The sequence below is a fragment of the Epargyreus clarus genome, unplaced genomic scaffold, assembly GCF_041222505.1.
Source record: "Epargyreus clarus isolate Ecla_fem2 unplaced genomic scaffold, WU_Ecla_fem_2.2 ptg000005l, whole genome shotgun sequence".
Lineage (NCBI taxonomy): Eukaryota > Metazoa > Arthropoda > Insecta > Lepidoptera > Hesperiidae > Epargyreus > Epargyreus clarus.
Window position 1 is genome coordinate 7,555,736 of NW_027332213.1, and position 21,541 is coordinate 7,577,276.

Consider the following 21,541-nt stretch of genomic DNA (forward strand, 5'->3'; position numbering starts at 1 on the left):
TAATGACTCGGAAATCATTCGGGTTAAATTCCGCCGGGCTCGGATTGAAAGATAAGGGGTTACAGATTTGTTGGTGTCAGTTTCTGTGGGTGTTTTATCTGAACACTCTTGGGTCATCCTAGACGACACAAGCCCTAGGATAAGTACGCAGATCTATCACTAAGAGGTCACATCTTAGAGCTTTATTTTATTACTGTTATAAGTACTTAATTAAATTATTGCAGTAGTAAAAATAGTATTGTTAAAATAGATTATGTTTTCTTGAAATTATATCTTTTGATTATTTATCTAAGTACTAACTAAATATTAAATTAACAAATATGATCGATTTTAGGAAGTACAAATTACTCGTTTGTTATTTCAAGGTAAAGGAATCCTGTAAATATAAACCTACTAGTTAAAAAATCGGAATCTTGAAAGGTTTTTAAAAAATAATATTAGGATTGTAATATGTAGGATATGAATGGTATTAATTATGTTTAAAAGCTAATAGCTTCAAAGTGGACAATTTCATAAAGATGAATAACAAACCGCTATCTAGGTATATTATATTTTCTCAGCATTTGAGTCGGAATAGCAACCGGACGCAGCCGGTCAATGCTAATTGATTATCCGGCAACGCCTGAAGTCTTTGCGCCTTTCAACCTATATCTGCTTGTTATATGCGCCATGGCTAATAGTTCCGGTGCTCGTTAGTCCATGCTCTCTTCTAAACGAAGAAAAGAACATTATAGTACTTAGTAACGCTCTCCGGTCATAATCTTTTTGTTATGAGACTTATACCCACAGACCTATATAGGTCTGTGCTTATACCTAAGTATTTTACTATTGCTTGTGAAATGTACCATACCGAAATATCTACGTAGCAACATAATGTTTTAAATAAAATAGTGCGTTAGTACATTCTACAAAAATTATAAAAAGGCCCAAAGAAGATAATTATATAGTTAGGTATTACTTCATACTAAATTACTATTTACTTTCAGTTTCTAACTGTCAGTTTCGAAGTGTATGTTGATACAAAGAATGTGAAGATACATAAATTATTACACCCCAAGAAAGGCCCGAGCCAGCTGTTTCGCGTACTAATACTGTAATAACAAGGTTACCAAACGTCTTGACAGTTAGACCCTCAACCGCGAACACTTCTTGATAATTGACGCGCGGGAAATTACATGTCGCGCCGCAGACAGTTGTTGATGACGTCACGACACTTGATTATAAACGATTTATTCCGCAAATGACGCGCACGCCTTCGGAGGCTGCGACTGATAAGAGACGTGTGAAATATAGATAGGCGTCAGCGGGTAATGTCACGGGAGTTTATAGGCAGTTGTGATTCTTGAAGTTTTCATGTCAATATGCACAAGTAAATTGATAACTTTATATTTATACATTTTTAAATGTTTATACATCCTACACTTTTTGGACATCTTATGACCATCAAGATACTTACCATTAATTCGGAAAATAACGCGCATGTGTTTTAACACTACAACTGATAGAGTCGCTGAAAATATCAAAAGGCATTCGTGGGTAAATAGGCCATTCTATTTCTTGAACTTATGACCGCGACCCGGTATAGTAAACTCGTTTTTTTCTAAAAGTAATGTATTTCAATTTCATCAAAATTTTGATGCGTGATGCGTGGGCATTAGGATTAATAAATTATGTTGTTGTTAGTATATTATACACGTAGGTACTATATGTCATTGCCTAACACTTTACTTTATTGAAACATGAAAAAATGAATTTAGTTTAAATAAAAAATATTTTAGAATGAGGTAAAACACCTACATGGTACTTACGTTTTTATTTATACCTAATAATAGGAAATTCTCATAATCTTCTTCGTAATCATAAAATTCTTCACAATACCATGTTCTATCTAGGTACTTAATAATAATATATCTTCAGACAATGGAATTGCCAAGATTTAGTGCAAAAGGACAAACCAACATCGCGCCGGAAATAAGCTGTGACGTTGAAGATAAGTTATAATGATAAGGCTTACCCTATTTACTAGTTCACCTCCCTTGACTTATTTAGTAGTTTTTGGATTATTGTATTTGTATTTATTTTTCTTAAATAATGTATTTATTATAAGGGACAGAAATAACAACATATTTATTCGGTCTTAAATTCTAAATTGGAGGTTCAAGGTTCTTCTTCTCCATAACAAAACACCTTGTGAAGTGGTGGTAGTTATACTGACATTCAAAAAGTTCTCTGTAAAGAACCTATTTTGAATAAAAAAAAATGATTTGATTTGATTAGGTCAAAGAAAGGTCAGAAGGAAAAGTCAGAAGAAGGGTTTAGGTCTTATCCGACCACGCTGACCAATCACCTGCGGATTAATCGACTTCCCACATATTTAATGCATCATAGTAAACTTCTAGAAATTGTGGATTTCCTGACAATGTTTTTTTGACCATTAATAAGTACAAATAATATTTTTTATATTTATTTGCTTGGCAGTCAAATTCAGGATCCCAGTCACAAGCAACATGAATATTTATTTCTGAATTTTAATAAATATAACTGCAAAATTTTAAAATTATAATTTGGTAAAGCAAAAAAAAGCATCATGCTAAGCTTCTAGAAATTGTGGATATCCTGACAATGTTTTTTTGACCATTACTAATAAGTACAAATAATTATTTTTTATATTTATTTAGCGATCACTACACTGCGACAAATATAAATACTTAATAGTTTAATACATGTCCGACGGGTCGGCAAATATTCTTTGATTTTATGGCGAAGGAAAGCATTGGGTAACATAAGGATAGAATGCAGTTCGTTACAGTTATGTTTCTTATAAGCTTGAAACAAATGAACATATTGTTCACTTCCATGGTGTGTGGTCACTACTACCCATTGACGTCTGTAATCAACTTCATACAGAATCGAGTTTACGTAGTTCATTACACTTTCGGTATCACTTCTAAGACTTGATGAAGTTGATGATAGCCTCATTAATGTATATCAACTGGCATCCACTCTCTTCTAAAAGTGTAAAAACTGCTTCATGCTAAATAAGGTGGTTTGGAGGTGGTAGAACCCTTTGTGGTTCGACTCCGGCGGCACCACCGCCACACCTATTTCTACCTAATAACAGCAGTGTTAGGCGCTGTGTGTTCCGGTTTGAAGGGTGTGGTAAGGGAGATAGACTTTTCCGAGGCGTTCCAGCTTAGTCCTCAGGGGTAGCGGCGCATCTGTGGCCGACCTCAGGTAGGAATATCTAATCCTATCTGGGGTTGATTACAGATGTCCATGGGCGGCAGTAGCCACTTACCATCAGGTGGACTGCATGCTCGTCTGCTACTATCATATTATAAAATATATCTATATATATACACGTGGCGATTGTACCTGGCCCGGGCGAACCATACTGACTCTTCCACTACCACCACTGACAGTTTTGTAAACATGGAATAAAAAATCATGGGATTTTCTAGTTCTGAGACCTTTGTCGAATAGCGAGACCAATATAATGGACCTTTCTAATAGTAACATATCTCCACCAAAGACAATCCTTTCTAACACACACACACGATATTGTGGCTTTGTTGGTATTTATCTACTTAGTGCAATCAAAGTTTAATTCTCACTATGCATAGTTATCCTTAAGTCTTGTAACTATACACGTATTGTTAAGTTAGTTTCAAGCGATTTCGTTCGTCCATTAGACACAGCTTTTCTAAAACTTCCCTAGCGGCCACAGAACAGTTCAGTTAAATTAAGTTTCGACTTAACTTCGTCGGCTAGAATGAAGATGGTATATTGTTAACTGTAGTGGTGTTTAGAAGTGTTGTGGTGTATGTAAGGGGTTTTCATACGGAGTTTTGGTTAAGTATAATAATTATGATTATTATAAGCAACATGGTTTAAATAATTGTTTTAAAATGCTTAATAATAAATGGCGATTATTGTTATGAGGATTTATTGTAGTTTGGTTTACCAAACTATAAATAGGGCTACGGTATCCCCTGCCTGTCGTAGGAGGCGACTAAAAGGGGGGCTTCCGGGGTTGCGGGCAGCAAGAGTGGGAGCTCGAACCGTCCAGCAAGCGTCCCCGGGAAGGACGGCGGTATGTGTGGTCGCATACCGTCGTAAACACTGCATGGTGTGGGAGGAGCGAAAACTGCTCCCCCAAGGTAGAGCCCGTTGGGTATCGCGCTTGGTGGGCTCCGGTTGTGTTCCGTTGGAGATACCGGAGTTCTCCAACAAGCGTTGAGGACGGCCACCGAGGGGGTTTTAGTGCGGTAAAAATCCCACATAACCCGGCGTCGCTCCCACGTCGTCAGGTACCTTTTGAAGTTGATTACAGACGTCAATGGGTAGTAGTGACCACATACCATGGAACTTAACAATATGTTCATTTGCTTCAAGCTTATAAGAAACATAACTGTAACGAACTGCATTCTATCCTTATGTTACCCAATGCTTTCCTACGCCAAAAAAATCTAAGAATATTTGCCGACCCGTCGGACATGTATTAAACTATTAAGTATTTATATTTGTCGCAGTATAGTGATCGCCATTTATTATATCTTATTTTAACGAGAAATAATTTTAAAATGTATAGTAGAAATAAATATTTACTGTTGTTCATGTTATATAACATGAGTTAAAATTCAACTACGAAGAATAGGATTAAATTTTAGAATTATTTGTTAAATAAATTGTGGAATATTTACAGATCTAAATTGAAATACTCATAGCATTGTGTGTTTTTAAATTCAGTTTAACCGGAAAAGGAAAATATTGATCTTGTCTATGATTTGACATCTGATCATAATTATTGCCACATAAAAATTAGCTTTATGTGTTTTAAATACTATGACCATTTGATCTTATACGATTAGATCGTAACCTAAAAATAGTAAATATTTATACTACAATTATAACTTATGTGATTTTAAAATAATATTCAAATTAAAATCTTAATATCTGTTTTACCGGTTTTTAATCCACTTCTCTAGATGTAGTGTGACAGATATCTAACTCCAACACAACACTACGCGACGCGCCGTTCAATCTGTCACTCCATAATTTACTTTCATCTTTGAATGCAGGAAAACATTAAAATTTTGCTAGAAATCAAGACACTATAGTAAATAACTGTTTCTAATCTACAGATCTTTATTTATAAAGTCTAAATTCAGTCATTAACGATGTCTCTCCTTTCAGATGCAACGCAAAAGAGTTTAGAGATGGACCAACAATTTTCATTGTCTTGGAATAATTTTCACGGAAATTTGAGTAAAGGCTTCGCCGGATTACTTGGGAACGGGGAGTTCGTCGATGTGACTATCGCCGTTGAAGGTCATTTGCTTCAAGCGCACAAAGTTATACTTTCAATATGTTCTCCATATTTCAAGAAAATGTTTCAAATGAATCCATGTCAACATCCTATAGGTAAGTGCACAAGTTAACGTAATTGACTAATTATAAATTACAGTTCATACATAAATAGCCCAATCAGCTAAATTGAAGAAAGGCTGTAGTGTTTTCTGAATTAACTGTTCACTTTTCTTATTGGAATGAATATCTACAGAATTTATAATTTCATTGTTAAGAATATAAAGATTATTTATATTACATAGACAACATGCTATAGAAGGTTTAAAATCTTCCTCTTAGCTTATAGAGATATATTAGTTAAGTTGGTTATGTTTGAGGCATCAAAGCATCACATGATACATAATACAACAAGGGACTCAGTGCCTAATAGAGTAAAACAAAACCCCATTTCGAAAGTCTAAAAAAGTTGTTAATATCCAAAATATATATAATAATGTTATACCAGGGCTAGCAGTGACAGTAATGTAAATGAGAGTAATTGGTATATTTGGTTATGCACCACATAACATATCATATACTTACTTATTTGTATTATGCATGTTCCAGTTGTACTACGGGATGTTACTCACAAAGCAATGAAAGATTTGCTCCAGTTCATGTATCATGGGGAAGTCAGTGTCAAACGAGAGGATCTCACTAGTTTTATTGGTACTGCTGAAGTATTACAAATCAAAGGATTAACTAATAAAGAGGTAAAACCATATTTCACTTATTTAAAAATATTTTGACGTGAGACTTATGTTTATCCAAGTATAACTACTAGATAATTAAGTGTAATCAATTAAACAAATCATTGCACTTATATTCAATGTCAAAATTTATTATAGCACAACACAGTCATAGTATAATTATGTTAAAGACTACAAATTAGTCATATTTTATTTGATATTATATGCTTTCGTTTTCGATAGAAAATGAAATCATAGTGTTATAAATGTTATAATCATAATTAATGGTCTTCAAAACAATAAGGATAATATTGTCCATTAAATAATTGCATTAATTTTTCATGTCTGGGTCACAACCTCATTATTATTTATCACATACACATAATTACTTACATGTCTGTTCAAAGAAATCTGCCTACATTGATTCATTTAATAAAATTTTGAGTAAATTGACTCTGTCCTATGATGTTTAAAATAAAAAGTAAACACAATATTAAAACAGTTTAATATTTATTTAAATTGTTTACAGACTGAAGAAGAATGCTTTGAGCATGAAAAAGAGTTAGCGAAGCAAAGCTTAGTAACTCAGAATGACAGTCCAGCGGAATCTTGCACATCCGAAACATATGATGTAAACACTAATGATATACCAGAAAATAATGACTTAGATTTATTAAAACAGAAACAATTCATTGAAAAGCTACAAAGGATTAGCAATTTGAAGAGGAAATCTGAGGAATTCCTGCCAAAATCATACTATGCAGATTTTATTAATATTGAAAAGAGAGCCAAAATTGTAGAGAAACCACAATACAAATCAAATCATCAAGTGATAAACAGAAGCAGCTATGAGAACCTGAAGGGATTGTATGATGAGAGTCCAGTAGACATCACAACTACACTGAACACAAGTATACAGAAAGCACTCAGTAATGATAAGGACACAAATGAGAGAAGTAAAGAACAAACGCCAATCGAAAGCCCAATGGAATTGAAAACTGAATGTGATGATACAGACATCATAGTAACTGATCCAGCAGTTTGCACAACGCCCAAGAGCTATGACGGGTCTAGAGAAAAGAAAAATTCTTCAATATCCTTGGAATATCAGTCTCCACAAGATAGTAAGTATTATTTTATACTATCATATACTACTAATAACTGCAATACTACTATTATCATATGTCATATCATAATTTCACAATTAAAGCATGTGCAATTTACTAATCGGTAAATTAAAGTTGCTGCTAAATTAAAGTTCAATTAAATTAATAGTTATGTTATGTTAATTAAAGTTAAAATTGTTGTGAACTAACAATAGTCATTGTGTCAATACAATGACAAGGGATACTTAAATAAAAATTATTTATTGTTAAATAATTTACCTAATTTGTCAAATTTTGACATAATACATCATAAATCATATTAAAATTTAAAAAGTATAAAACTGTCTGTTACAAAGTATAACACTAGAATTATAAAATTATCAATCATAAATAATGTATGCCATTACTTTGTTTGCTTCATACTGCTTCTTTTTGCTAAGAATTGTAGCGATTGTGTTGAAAATGCAATCATATATTATGTTTCATCAAATAAGTTGCATATTTTCTTTTGCAAATTTTTCTAGTATGAAAACACGATGGCATTTTCAACATACCTTAAGTTGTATTACATTGTTGCTTTTGAGAGAATGTAAAGAAAATGCCCATCGTGATTTCAGATTGTGCCGGTCTGAGCTCACTGTTTGTGGACATTAAAAACTTAGTGAACGGTAAGGTGTCTAACCATGCACACAAGACTAACCCAAATGAAGAGTACCCAAGATACGCATTGGAACATCGTCTCACAACTATACCGCAGAAAGAAGATGGGAAAAAGAAATATCCGCAGCGCTCGTGCAGACTTTGTTGGCGAATAGGAAAGAGGCGTGATACTAGATTTATGTGCAGTGCCTGCGAATTGCCGTTTTGCAAGTCACCCTGCTTCGAAATACATTTCAATGATATGTACAAAGTATCACAATTGCAAGGAGATTATTACGCTACATAAGATTTTTATACTTACATTATTTACTCATAGATATTTGTGATTTATTAAGAAATGTATCAGTCTTAAGTATAGAAACATATATTGTACAATATATGGAAATAGAGCGAAAATGATTAATTTGAATCAAAGATTCATCAATAGTAGGTTGGGACCAAATTCGAATCCTAATAAAAACAAATATTTATCTAATAATAAAAAATATTATACATATATAACATTTTTATACTGAAAATCTATAAGCACAATATTTAGGTAAGCTGTGATAGATGATAGAAATTCGCGCTCAAGTGCCAATTTCTTTGTAATTCATGACACAAAAATTCTTTATAATTTAAAATTAATTGAATACTTAATTTGTGCCATTAGTTCTCTGCCATACTTTTTAAAAAGACTTTTTATTGCTCATATTCTAGTCTATTTATTGTATTTAACTAAGGACTTAGTGTTAGTTGATGTATTTCACCACGGCACGTAAATTGTTCTTAGGACAGCGGTGCCTTGTGAACTAAAACAATAAGGCGATGAAATACTTACGTGAAAAGATCGAGAGAGTCCTACAGACTGAATAAAACTACAAAAAAGTACCTTTTTAATTTAGCAGAAACAATATTCAGTGAGATTTTAGTTCATTCTGTAGGACGCCAAGTTATGATTTAAACTAGATTAGGTTTATCACAACCAATAAGGCCTGGTACAAAAGATGAGTTTAAAAAATTACTCAAATTAGAGGAATTCTACTTTTGTTATTCGGGCATTGTGCATTAAACATGACTATGATCTCTGCAATCGCAAAATTTACAATTTTATACTTTTAAAACATTTTTTATTCACATTCCTTTATACAATTTGTCAATTTAAAATCCTCTTGGCTTATGGCTTAAAAGATAATCAAAATGATTGTATGGTAAATATTTTTGGATTTTTGTGTGATTTTATACTAAAAATGTATTCGTTTGTAAGTGAACATTTTTATACTTATATATAATTAAAGATTGTGTATACTGAATTTGGTACTCTTATTTTATAATTATGTGTAAATTTATTATAAGTCCCATCATAGATTTTTAACCCGCAATTGATGTCGACTATATTATATACATGTGTATAATAATATAATCCATTATATAAAATATCGTAAATACTTAAGTATTCAATTCAATATCATACTTAATTTAATATATTTGACGTGCTTCCAACGAACCTATAACGCGTTTATTTTCCTTTTCAGGTGCCCTGTCGCTAGTTATCAATGGAGCTTGCGACAACCAAACACTGCCAGTTCGATATAAGTATATTTACAGTAGAAAAGGACACAAACAATTAGTGCATATGAACTTTGTGTACACTAAACATTCTACTACCCATGGGAAAACGTCATGGAGGTGTGTTCAGTATTTCTCCCTTAACCGATGTCCAGCGACCGTGGAAACAATAGACACAATGATATACGCAGTCAACCATCAACATAACCACGAAGATTGTTACGAGAAATTGTCCAGAAATAATATTTATGAAATGAATGTTTCGCCTAAATAGTGAACTCCAAAGTACCCTCTTAGTGCGTAAGATTTGGCCAATAACATTTAAGGGTTAATAGTAAGTAGAGTATGTACTTCTGACTACAAATGATATTAACCAGAATAATCAATTCTATTTGCTTTGGCAAATTAATAAATATACTTCACCTCGCGTATTTTAAACTATAACCATACGGTAAAATTTTATTTATAATGTTCTAAATTAATGATTTAACTCTTGAAGCGTTATTGGTCAATTTTAGCTATAGATTTAAAAATTGTAAAGTTCCTATATATTTTTTCATTTAATCGTATATTGTTAAAATGCTGTAATATGTACAAATTACAACTGCGTACTAGTTTTGTAGAATATAACTTATTTTGAATTCATTTCATTTTTAATTTTTTAAACAACTTTTTATATTGAAGACAAGATCAAATTATATTTATATATCGCATTGTAATTCTTTTCTATAACTACTCTAGGTATTTATCTAGTCACAACATATTTTATGTACCTAATCAAATAAATGCTACTCTTCAAAACAGAATAAGAATCATATTGTGAGCAATATTCGGAGGTATTCAAATCTGTTAGGAGTAGGTTTGTTTTATTCACTATTAGTCCCTAATCTCATAATATTACTTTTATATAAATAAACTTATTTTATATTAAAATATTACTCATTGCAAAATCGTATACTGTGCAGTTATCATCACATGGCAGTCCCTATCCCCCGTTTGCACAAGCGCTTGAAAAGCGTCCTTAAACGCCGATCTCAGCGCTTTTCAATATGTATATTGAATTAAACGTCCACCACTCAACGCTTAAAATTAACGAAACTCGATAAAATACGCTGGCGTATGGAAACTCCGAAACTTATTTTTTTCATTTCTACACATAGTGGACGTTAATAACGTACTACTAACGGGGGTTTACGCCTCTGCTCTTAAAATCTTTCGATATGCAGATTAGTCTATTGGTCAGAATCGCCAGCAATTTCAACAAGAAAAATATGAAGTGCACTCAAGACCTTCCTTTGGATATGCGTAGGTCAAACTCAGATTTCCGCCAAATTAAGCTCTAAATTCACAATAATAATCATGTAATAAGAAATATAGTGACTAAATGGAAAATGAAATTAATCAATAATTAATAACTGAATGTGATACTTACCTACATAACCCTGACTTAAACAAGGAAAATCTAAACTATCTAAAGTAAAAGTATGATTATATAAAACTTATTTATTTATCTTTATGGTATATTTACATAAAATTTAATATCTATTAATAAATCTACTGAGATTTCATTTGTTTTGCTGATCCCGTTGTTGCTAGTGTGGCAGCCATTCTCTTTCTGGGTCTATGTTTTTTACTAAATCCTATTCCTGCAATAAGAAAACAATACTTTGCAATACATATTAATAACAAAATACAGTACAAAATTAAAATTACACCCACTACACAGTGCTACGTTATAATTATCATATTGCACCAAGATTTTTAATAAATATGCAAAAATCTATTATTCCTATCAAATATATTGACAAATAGTTGGAAGTTTAGTCAGGCCTAAGTATAATCAAGTTTAATTAATGATCTAAGTTGATTATTACCCATTCATATTTTAATTCCAGATCTTACCAGAATTATACTGTTGTCTTATTTATAAATTTAATAAGTCCATTAATTTTACATAATATTTTGTATAACAATGGAAGTTTATATCAAATGACCACAAATTAACTTACGAACATCAATCTCTGGTTTCTTTTTCAAACCAAATGACTTGGCTACTGCTTCTAAATTAATGTCCAATAAATTAAACACATGTTTCAATTTTTTTACTTCAAACGCCCTTATGTAACCTTCGTAAGCATCAACTGCTAATGCTTCGAAACTAGGGTTTAGGAAGGCTTCATCCAACTGAAAAATTACACAATAATATTTTTATTAATAAAAAAATATATATACATTTTTTTTAAATTGATACTGCAAAATCCGAAGGATTTTGTTTTTTGAAAATTAAAAATATATAATTATTATAAACACAGTACTTAACAAAGGATCCTTAATTTTATTTTATTTTCTTACCTTAGGTTGTAAATTACTAAATTTATCCCACATTTCATATTTGTCTATATATATTTTTGCTTCTTTTAAATAGTTTACAAAATCTTTTTCTTCAGGCCTCAGCAATATCACTGCTTGTCCAGTCGCGCCCAAACCTCTAGCGGTCCTACCAACGCGATGGATATATTCCTAAAAATAATTAAAACTCCAGAGTCATTCATTAGTTTCCATTATTTTAACAACCTTATTGCAATTTTAGTGCACTGTCTTAATTTTTTCCTTGCTGTCAATTGATTTGATGCAATATGACTATTCATATCCATATTGCTTTTCGATATGAAAAAAGAAATGAAATGAAATATATTTATTTTTGTATAAATATATTTAATTTTTTGCCTTGCTATCAATTGAAAATATGATGCAATATGACTATTCATATCCATATTGCTCTTTGATATGAGAGGGTATAGAAAACAATTTCTGACCATTTACTTAACATAAAATTTGAATATATTATTGTATTTAGGCAAAAGATCGTTATATAGTTATGTATAATATTTAAATCATTACGAAATAAAATTGGCAACTCAAACTAAACTAAACCATGTACGAATACATAATACTCTTGGCTCTTACATTAGGATCTGAAGGAGGATCAAACTGAACTATCCAATCCACAGCAGGTATATCTAAGCCTCTTGCTGCTAAATCTGTACAAAACAGTGCAATTTTATCAGTGTTGTAAAAATTCGATATAGTTTCGGTCCTATCTGCTTGGCTCATCTTCCCCTAAAAATAAATGAGATATTTAAATACAAATTCGACCTCACACATAAATTTAAATTTTATAAATATTATAACAATTTTTTAAATTTATTATTTAATTGTATAACATACATTTCCAGTATGATTATATGGCAATTGAATAACTGTAATGGTAAAGAGAAGAATTTTGTGTAAATATTTACATGGTAGATTTAATTATGATTGTTCATTAAATTCAGATCATTATGTTAATTACTCACATGAATACACAGCACTGGCATTCTGCAATATTTACTGAAAAATTCGTGATGGAACACAACAGACTTACAACTTGAGAAGAATATCATTACTTTTGAATTTTGCGTTTTCTTCAGCAGCTTGTGTAACCAGAAAAGTCTGTATTCTGTCTCACAAATGACATACCTAAAAATAGAAATTCATGAATCAAGTTTAAGGTTGGTAGGTCTCCTACAAAGTAATCTATAATCTCATAAAAGCTTTATCAAAATCTGTTCAACTATTGCCAAACTATACAATCGTCAATTATACACTTATAATTGACACTTAATTTTTTATTTATATACTTAAAATCTTTGGGTTTTGACCTCCCCATTTAACTATATAATACTAAAAAGGTTTAGTTATTTTCTCATACCCTTGTTTCAATCCTTCAACAGTAGCTCTATCATTGTCCTCATTCATATTGATTGAAGTAACATTTTCTTTCATAGCTGACTTTATCAGCGCATCAGTTGTTTCTGATTGTGTGGCACTGAATAACATAGTTTGTCTGTTTTCTAAAACATAAGTCCAATAAAACTGTGCATATTTACTACTCCTTTATAATTATTATTTGCAGGGCTTGTCCATTCATATAGGATATTTAAATAAAGGTCTAGGACACACATTAGGAGGCCAGCAATAGATTGAACAAATGTGAATCCTCCTGTTTTTCCAGGTTTTTCCTAAAATATTTTAGTTTTTCTATTGCCTTACTCTCAGCAAATTTTCTTAAAAAAACATTTCAGTTTCTCATATAGGGCACTAGGGAATTTCAAGAAGGCATATTAGAAATTACCAATGTGAAAAAAGTATAATTTTAATACAATGATGTGAGATAAATTGTAGTGATGTCGTAGGCAGGTACGATTTAAAGGCGTGTCTTTAATGTCTTTCTTATTACAGATAAGTTATACTTACTTGAAAGTCTACCAATGATTTGTTTTACATCTTCCTCAAAACCATACTGAAATATTTTATCTGCTTCATCTAGTACCAGACATTTCACATTTCTATAATCAAATTCCTTGGATCTCATATGGTCGAACAATCTGCCAGGTGTAGCGACTACTATATGAACACCTGTAAAAGTATATCATATGTATATAGTGATAAGAAGACTTTGTTGTTACACAAACCTGGGGTAAAACTTAGACTTATTATTGGGATTGTGAGACAACATCAACTTCATAAACTTTTCACTACCCTATAGCTGAAATCAGATCACTTGTCAGAATGAGAATAGCTTTGTCCAACATGTCATATTGGTAGACATCATATACACAGTCAAAATTTTGTTTTAATAAAATGCTTAAGTGTGCAGGTCATGACAGGATGTTTTCCTGCGCTGTCCCAGTGTGCGCTAGTTATTTTAAAAGATGCACACAATTTTAAAAAAAAGTAATGTAGATACTACAGAAATGAATCTCAAATCCGTAGTGTAGAGGCCTAATCTCATATGACCTAACTACCACTACTCGTGAAAAGCTTGAAAACATAATTTTCCTTGATATGTTAATTTGTTTCTTATTCAAATGACTTACCTTTTGCAAGTTCTGAACTTTGAGCTTTCCTATTTTCACCGCCAATTACCAATGCTGATGTTATTGATTCATGGTGTACAATCAAGTCTTGTAACACTGAGTATGTTTGCATTGCTAGCTCCCTAGTAGGGGATATTATAATAGAAGATGTGCCTGAAAAATAAACTTGTGTAAGTAATAATAATATACTTTAAAATAATCTGAATGTATATAAATCTTGTGTTTATAGATCATACTAATCTCAAAAACTGCTCAGCTGATATCAACGTTTTGTAAGTGTGTATGGTTGGTTCCAACTTTACTTATGGACCCAACAGGTAGTCCTGTTATTGAGATTATTTTTTTTTTGTTGCAGGACAATATCAAGACAGTCTAACAGCAAAAAAATAAGTTGCGGTATTCTCCTAATACTTTAAAAAAAATTAAATTGCTCAACTACCTTGCACAGAACTTTCCAGGGTTTTCAAAACAACTTCTATTACTGGAATTAAAAACGCTAAAGTCTTTCCGGATCCTGTTTTAGCGGTCGCAACCACATCCATTCCATCCAGGGCTTTTGGTAGCACCTCCGCCTGAATATCAGTCGTGTGCGTGAAACCCATATCGCGGATAGCCTTCAATGTAGGCTTCGAAATTTGGTCTTTGAATCTTTTGAATTTGGGATTTCTTGATTCTTCTTCCATTTTAAATGAAGGTGTAGGTAACAGATGTTTTTATAAAATTTTAAGAGATTATTAAATCACTTATAAATAAAATTTATTTAAATTTAAACCACTCGGACAATACTTTATTTGTTGACATATTATCATTGATTGAATTGATCATGTGTACATGACATTTAACAATACAATTTGACATTTAAAATTCAAACGTCACTGACATTACAACATAGAGAATAGAGATAATAATGGTTGCCATTTTTATGCCTTTGTAAAACTTTGATACCAAATTAATGTTATTTTTTTTTTTTAAGTTTACAATTTATATCTATTTATTTAAAAATTGACGTAACATTAACAGTGTCCGTGAAACTAGCACAGCATTTGCCAGCAGAGCACTAAAAAATGAGAGTTCTATTCGCATGCACATGAGTTCTATAGTTCCTGATAGTTTTCAGGAATAGTTCTGGCGATTTCACGGAGATAAAGCAGAATGAAATAATGCTCTGCTAACTTCACACAGCAGAGCATTTTCTACAAAATTGAAAAAAAAGCTATTGATTAGTGTAATTAGCTAATACCTGGAGTTCCTAATAGTTTTCTGTGATAGTTCTCGCGAAATAAACTTAAAAAATAATTTATTGATAAAATAAATTGACAAAAATTTAACCAAAAAAAATCTGCAAAAAGGTCATTTAAAAGTGGAAACTAGTCGATTTTGCAAAGCCTAGTAATAAAATGATACATTTGTACAATAACTGACCCAGGAACTCACACTAAAGTGCCAGCACAGCATACTAGAATAGTACAAATCGGAAGGATTTTCGACAAAACTTTTTTTAATATTATTTTCACGTACCCAGGGGGAAGAAACTCAGCGGTTCTACATAGGCTAGTAATATGGCTACAATTTAAAAATATAACCAATCCCAGAACTCACACTAAAGTGCCAGCAGAGCATACTAGAATAACAAAAATCGGATGGAATTTCGACAAAACTTTTTTTAATATTATTTTCACGTACCCAGGGGGAAGGAACTCAGCGGTTCTACATAGGCTAGTAATATGGCTACAATTTAAAAATATAACCAATCCCAGAACTCACACTAAAGTGCCAGCAGAGCATACTAGAATAGCAAAAATCGGATGGATTTTCGACAAATATATTTTTACAATCATGTCCACGTAACCAGATAGCGGTAACTCATCGATTTTATGTAGACTAGAAACATAGATACAATTTAAAAATATAACCAATCCCAGAACTCACACTAAAGTGCCAGCAGAGCATACTAGAATAACAAAAATTGGATGGATTTTCGACAAATATATTTTTACAATCATGTCCACGTAACCAGATAGCGGGAACTCATCGGTTTTATATAGACTAGTAATATAGCTACAATTAAAAAATATAACCAATCCCAGAACTCACACTAAAGTGCCAGCAGAGCATACTAGAATAGGAAAAATCGGATGGATTTTCGAGAAATATATTTTTACAATCATGTTCACATAGCCAGATGGCGGGAACTCATCGGTTTTATATAGACTAGTAACATAGCTACAATTAAAAAATATAACCAATCCCAGAACTCACACTAAAGTGCCAGCAGAGCATACTAGAATAACAAAAATTGGATGGATTTTCGACAAATATATTTTTACAATCATGTCCACGTAACCAGATGGCGAGAACTCATCGGTTTTATATAGACTAGTAACATAGCTACAATTTAAAAATATAACCAATTCCAGAACTCACACTAAACTGCCAGCAGAGCATACTAGAATAGCAAAAATCGGATGGAATTTCAACAAATATTTTTTTTTTCAACCATGTCCACGTAACCAGATGGCGAGAACTCATTGGTTTTATATAGACTAGTAACAAAGCTACAATTTAAAAATATAACCAATCCCAGAACTCACACTAAAGTGCCAGCAGAGCATACTAGAATAGCAAAAATCGGATGGAATTTCGACAAATATTTTTTTTTCAATCATGTCCTCGTAACCAGATGGCGAGAACTCATCGGTTTTATGTAGACTAGAAACATAGCTACAATTTAAAAATACAACCAATCCCAGAACTCACACTAAAGTGCCAGCAGAGCATACTAGAATAACAAAAATTGGATGGATTTTCGACAAATATATTTTTACAATCATGTCCACGTAACCAGATAGCGGGAACTCATCGGTTTTATGTAGACTAGAAACAAAGATACAATTTAAAAATATAACCAATCCCAGAACTCACACTAAAGTGCCAGCAGAGCATACTAGAATAACAAAAATTGGATGGATTTTCGACAAATATATTTTTACAATCATGTCCACGTAACCAGATAGCGGGAACTCATCGGTTTTATATAGACTAGTAATATAGCTACAATTAAAAAATATAACCAATCCCAGAACTCACACTAAAGTGCCAGCAGACCATACTAGAATAGGAAAAATCGGATGGAATTTCGACAAAACTTTTTTTAATATTATTTTCACGTACCCAGGGGGAAGGAACTCAGTGGTTCTACATAGGCTAGTAATATGGCTACAATTTAAAAATATAACCAATCCCAGAACTCACACTAAAGTGCCAGCAGAGCATACTAGAATAGCAAAAATCGGATGGATTTTCGACAAATATATTTTTACAATCATGTCCACGTAACCAGATAGCGGTAACTCATCGGTTTTATGTAGACTAGAAACAAAGATACAATTTAAAAATATAACCAATCCCAGAACTCACACTAAAGTGCCAGCAGAGCATACTAGAATAACAAAAATTGGATGGATTTTCGACAAATATATTTTTACAATCATGTCCACGTAACCAGATAGCGGGAACTCATCGGTTTTATATAGACTAGTAATATAGCTACAATTAAAAAATATAACCAATCCCAGAACTCACACTAAAGTGCCAGCAGAGCATACTAGAATAGCAAAAATCGGATGGATTTTCGACAAATATATTTTTACAATCATGTCCACGTAACCAGATAGCGGTAACTCATCGGTTTTATGTAGACTAGAAACATAGATACAATTTAAAAATATAACCAATCCCAGAACTCACACTAAAGTGCCAGCAGAGCATACTAGAATAGCAAAAATCGGATGGAATTTCGACAAATATTTTTTTTTCAATCATGTCCTCGTAACCAGATGGCGAGAACTCATCGGTTTTATGTAGACTAGAAACATAGCTACAATTTAAAAATACAACCAATCCCAGAACTCACACTAAAGTGCCAGCAGAGCATACTAGAATAACAAAAATTGGATGGATTTTCGACAAATATATTTTTACAATCATGTCCACGTAACGAGATAGCGGGAACTCATCGGTTTTATGTAGACTAGAAACAAAGATACAATTTAAAAATATAACCAATCCCAGAACTCACACTAAAGTGCCAGCAGAGCATACTAGAATAACAAAAATTGGATGGATTTTCGACAAATATATTTTTACAATCATGTCCACGTAACCAGATAGCGGGAACTCATCGGTTTTATATAGACTAGTAATATAGCTACAATTAAAAAATATAACCAATCCCAGAACTCACACTAAAGTGCCAGCAGAGCATACTAGAATAGGAAAAATCGGATGGATTTTCGAGAAATATATTTTTACAATCATGTTCACATAGCCAGATGGCGGGAACTCATCGGTTTTATATAGACTAGTAACATAGCTACAATTAAAAAATATAACCAATCCCAGAACTCACACTAAAGTGCCAGCAGAGCATACTAGAATAACAAAAATTGGATGGATTTTCGACAAATATATTTTTACAATCATGTCCACGTAACCAGATGGCGAGAACTCATCGGTTTTATATAGACTAGTAACATAGCTACAATTTAAAAATATAACCAATTCCAGAACTCACACTAAACTGCCAGCAGAGCATACTAGAATAGCAAAAATCGGATGGAATTTCAACAAATATTTTTTTTTCAACCATGTCCACGTAACCAGATGGCGAGAACTCATTGGTTTTATATAGACTAGTAAGAAAGCTACAATTTAAAAATATAACCAATCCCAGAACTCACACTAAAGTGCCAGCAGAGCATACTAGAATAGCAAAAATCGGATAGATTTTCGAGAAATATTTTTTTTCAATCATGTCCACGTAACCAGATGGCGGGAACTCATCGGTTTTATATAGACTAGTAACATAGCTACAATTTAAAAATATAACCAATCCCAGAACTCACACTAAAGTGCCAGCAGAGCATACTAGAATAACAAAAATCAGATGGATTTTTGACAAATATTTTTTTTCAATCATGTCCACGTAACCAGATGGCGGGAACTCATCGGTTTTATGTAGACTAGTAACATAGCTACAATTTAAAAATATAACTAATCCCAGAACTCTCACTAAAGTGCCAGCAGAGCATGCTAGAATAACAAAAATCGGATGGATTTTCGACAAATATTTTATTTAAATTATTTACACGTAACCAGATGACGGGAACTCATCGGTTTTATGTAGACTAGAAACATAGATACAATTTAAAAATATAATCAATCCCAGAACTCACACTAAAGTGCCAGCAGAGCATACTAGAATAACAAAAATTGGATGGATTTTCGACAAATATATTTTTACAATCATGTCCACGTAACCAGATAGCGGGAACTCATCGGTTTTATATAGACTAGTAACATAGCTACAATTAAAAAAAAATATAACCTATCCCAGAACTCACACTAAAGTGCCAGCAGAGCATACTAGAATAACAAAAATTGGATGGATTTTCGACAAATATATTTTTTCAATCATGTCCACGTAACCAGATACAATTATTGTTGGCTACTGGCTACAATTGTTTGTTGAAAATCCATCCGATTTTTGCTATTCTAGTATGCTCTGCTGGCACTTTAGTGTGAGTTCTGGGATTGGTTATATTTTTAAATTGTAGATATGTTACTAGTTTATATAAAACCGATGAGTTCCCGCCATCTGGTTACGTGGACATGATTGTAAAAATATATTTGTCGAAAATCCATCCGATTTTTCCTATTCTAGTATGCTCTGCTGGAACTTTAGTGTGAGTTCTGGGATTGGTTATATTTTTTAATTGTAGCTATGTTACTAATCTATATAAAACCGATGAGTTCCCGCCATCTGGTTACGTGAACATGATTGTAAAAATATATTTGTCGAAAATCCATCCGATTTTTGCTATTCTAGTATGCTCTGCTGGCATTTTAGTTTGAGTTCTGGGATTGGTTATATTTTTAAATTGTAGCTATGTTACTAGTCTACATAAAACCGATGAGTTCTTGCCATCTGGTTACGTGGACATGATTGAAAAAAATATTTGTCGAAAATCCATCCGATTTTTGCTATTCTAGTATGCTCTGCTGGCACTTTAGTGTGAATTCTGGGATTGGTTATATTTTTAAATTGTAGCTATGTTACTAGTCTATATAAAAACCGATGAGTTCCCGCAATCTGGCTACGTGAACATGATTGTAAAAATATATTTACGAAAATCCATCCGATTTTTCCTATTCTAGTATGCTCTGCTGGCACTTTAGTGTGAGTTCTGGGATTGGTTATATTTTTTAATTGTAGCTATGTTACTAGTCTATATAAAACCGTTGAGTTCTCGCCATCTGATTACGTGTAAATAATTTAAATAAAATATTTGTCGAAAATCCATCCGATTTTTGTTATTCTAGTATGCTCTGCTGGCACTTTAGTGTGAGTTCTGGGATTGGTTATATTTTTTTAATTGTAGATATGTTACTAGTTTATATAAAACCGATGAGGTCCCGCTATCTGGTTACGTGAACATGATTGTAAAAATATATTTCTCGAAAATCCATCCGATTTTTCCTATTCTAGTATGCTCTGCTGGCACTTTAGTGTGAGTTCTGGGATTGGTTATATTTTTAAATTGTAGCTATGTTACTAGTCTACATAAAACCGATGAGTTCCCGCTATCTGGTTACGTGGACATGATTGTAAAAATATATTTGTCGAAAATCCATCCAATTTTTGTTATTCTAGTATGCTCTGCTGGTACTTTAGTGTGAGTTCTGGGATTGATTATATTTTTAAATTGTAGCCATATTACTAGCCTATGTAAAACCGCTGAGTTTCTTCCCACTGGGTACGTGAAAATAATATTAAAAAAAGTTTTGTCGAAAATCTTTCCGATTTGTACTATTCTAGTATGCTGTGCTGGCACTTTAGTGTGAGTTCCTGGGTCAGTTATTGTACAAATGTATCATTTTATTACTAGGCTTTGCAAAATCGACTAGTTTCCACTTTTAAATGACCTTTTTGCAGATTGTTTTTAGTAAAATTTTTGTCAATTTATTTTATCAATAAATTATTTTTTAAGTTTATTTCGCGAGAACTATCACTGAAAACTATTAGGAACTCCAGGTATTAGCTAATTACACTAATCAATAGCTTTTTTTTCAATTTTGTAGAAAATGCTCTGCTGTGTGAAGTTAGCAGAGCATTATTTCATTCTGCTTTATCTCCGTGAAATCGCCAGAACTATTCCTGAAAACTATCAGGAACTATAGAACTCATGTGCATGCGAATAGAACTCTCATT

General features: G+C 32.3%; 2 protein-coding genes across 4 annotated transcripts; one reads left to right on the forward strand and one right to left on the reverse strand.

Annotated features, from left to right (window-relative positions):
• Positions 1 to 5,005: 5,005 nt before the first annotated feature.
• Positions 5,006 to 10,285, forward strand: LOC140758015 (uncharacterized). 2 transcript variants are annotated; one of them, XM_073093961.1, is made up of 5 exons: positions 5,006 to 5,119; positions 5,197 to 5,424; positions 5,917 to 6,062; positions 6,568 to 7,162; positions 9,319 to 10,285. In XM_073093961.1, exons 2-5 carry the CDS (start codon positions 5,220 to 5,222, stop codon positions 9,624 to 9,626), a joined length of 1,254 nt encoding a protein of 417 aa, XP_072950062.1. In that variant the 5' UTR covers positions 5,006 to 5,119; positions 5,197 to 5,219; the 3' UTR covers positions 9,627 to 10,285. The 2 variants fall into 2 exon arrangements, with proteins under 2 accessions (XP_072950062.1, XP_072950061.1); XM_073093960.1 differs by lacking the exon at positions 9,319 to 10,285 and adding an exon at positions 7,762 to 9,096.
• A 555-nt stretch (positions 10,286 to 10,840) lies between these two features.
• Positions 10,841 to 15,087, reverse strand: LOC140758014 (probable ATP-dependent RNA helicase pitchoune). 2 transcript variants are annotated; one of them, XM_073093959.1, is made up of 9 exons: positions 14,711 to 15,087; positions 14,272 to 14,424; positions 13,649 to 13,810; positions 13,104 to 13,245; positions 12,709 to 12,871; positions 12,320 to 12,472; positions 11,705 to 11,872; positions 11,366 to 11,536; positions 10,841 to 10,998 (listed from the first exon to the last, which is right to left on the reverse strand). In XM_073093959.1, exons 1-9 carry the CDS (start codon positions 14,952 to 14,954, stop codon positions 10,993 to 10,995), a joined length of 1,362 nt encoding a protein of 453 aa, XP_072950060.1. In that variant the 5' UTR covers positions 14,955 to 15,087; the 3' UTR covers positions 10,841 to 10,992. The 2 variants fall into 2 exon arrangements, with proteins under 2 accessions (XP_072950060.1, XP_072950059.1); XM_073093958.1 differs by having other exon boundaries at positions 11,362 to 11,536; positions 14,711 to 15,086.
• Positions 15,088 to 21,541: the final 6,454 nt, after the last annotated feature.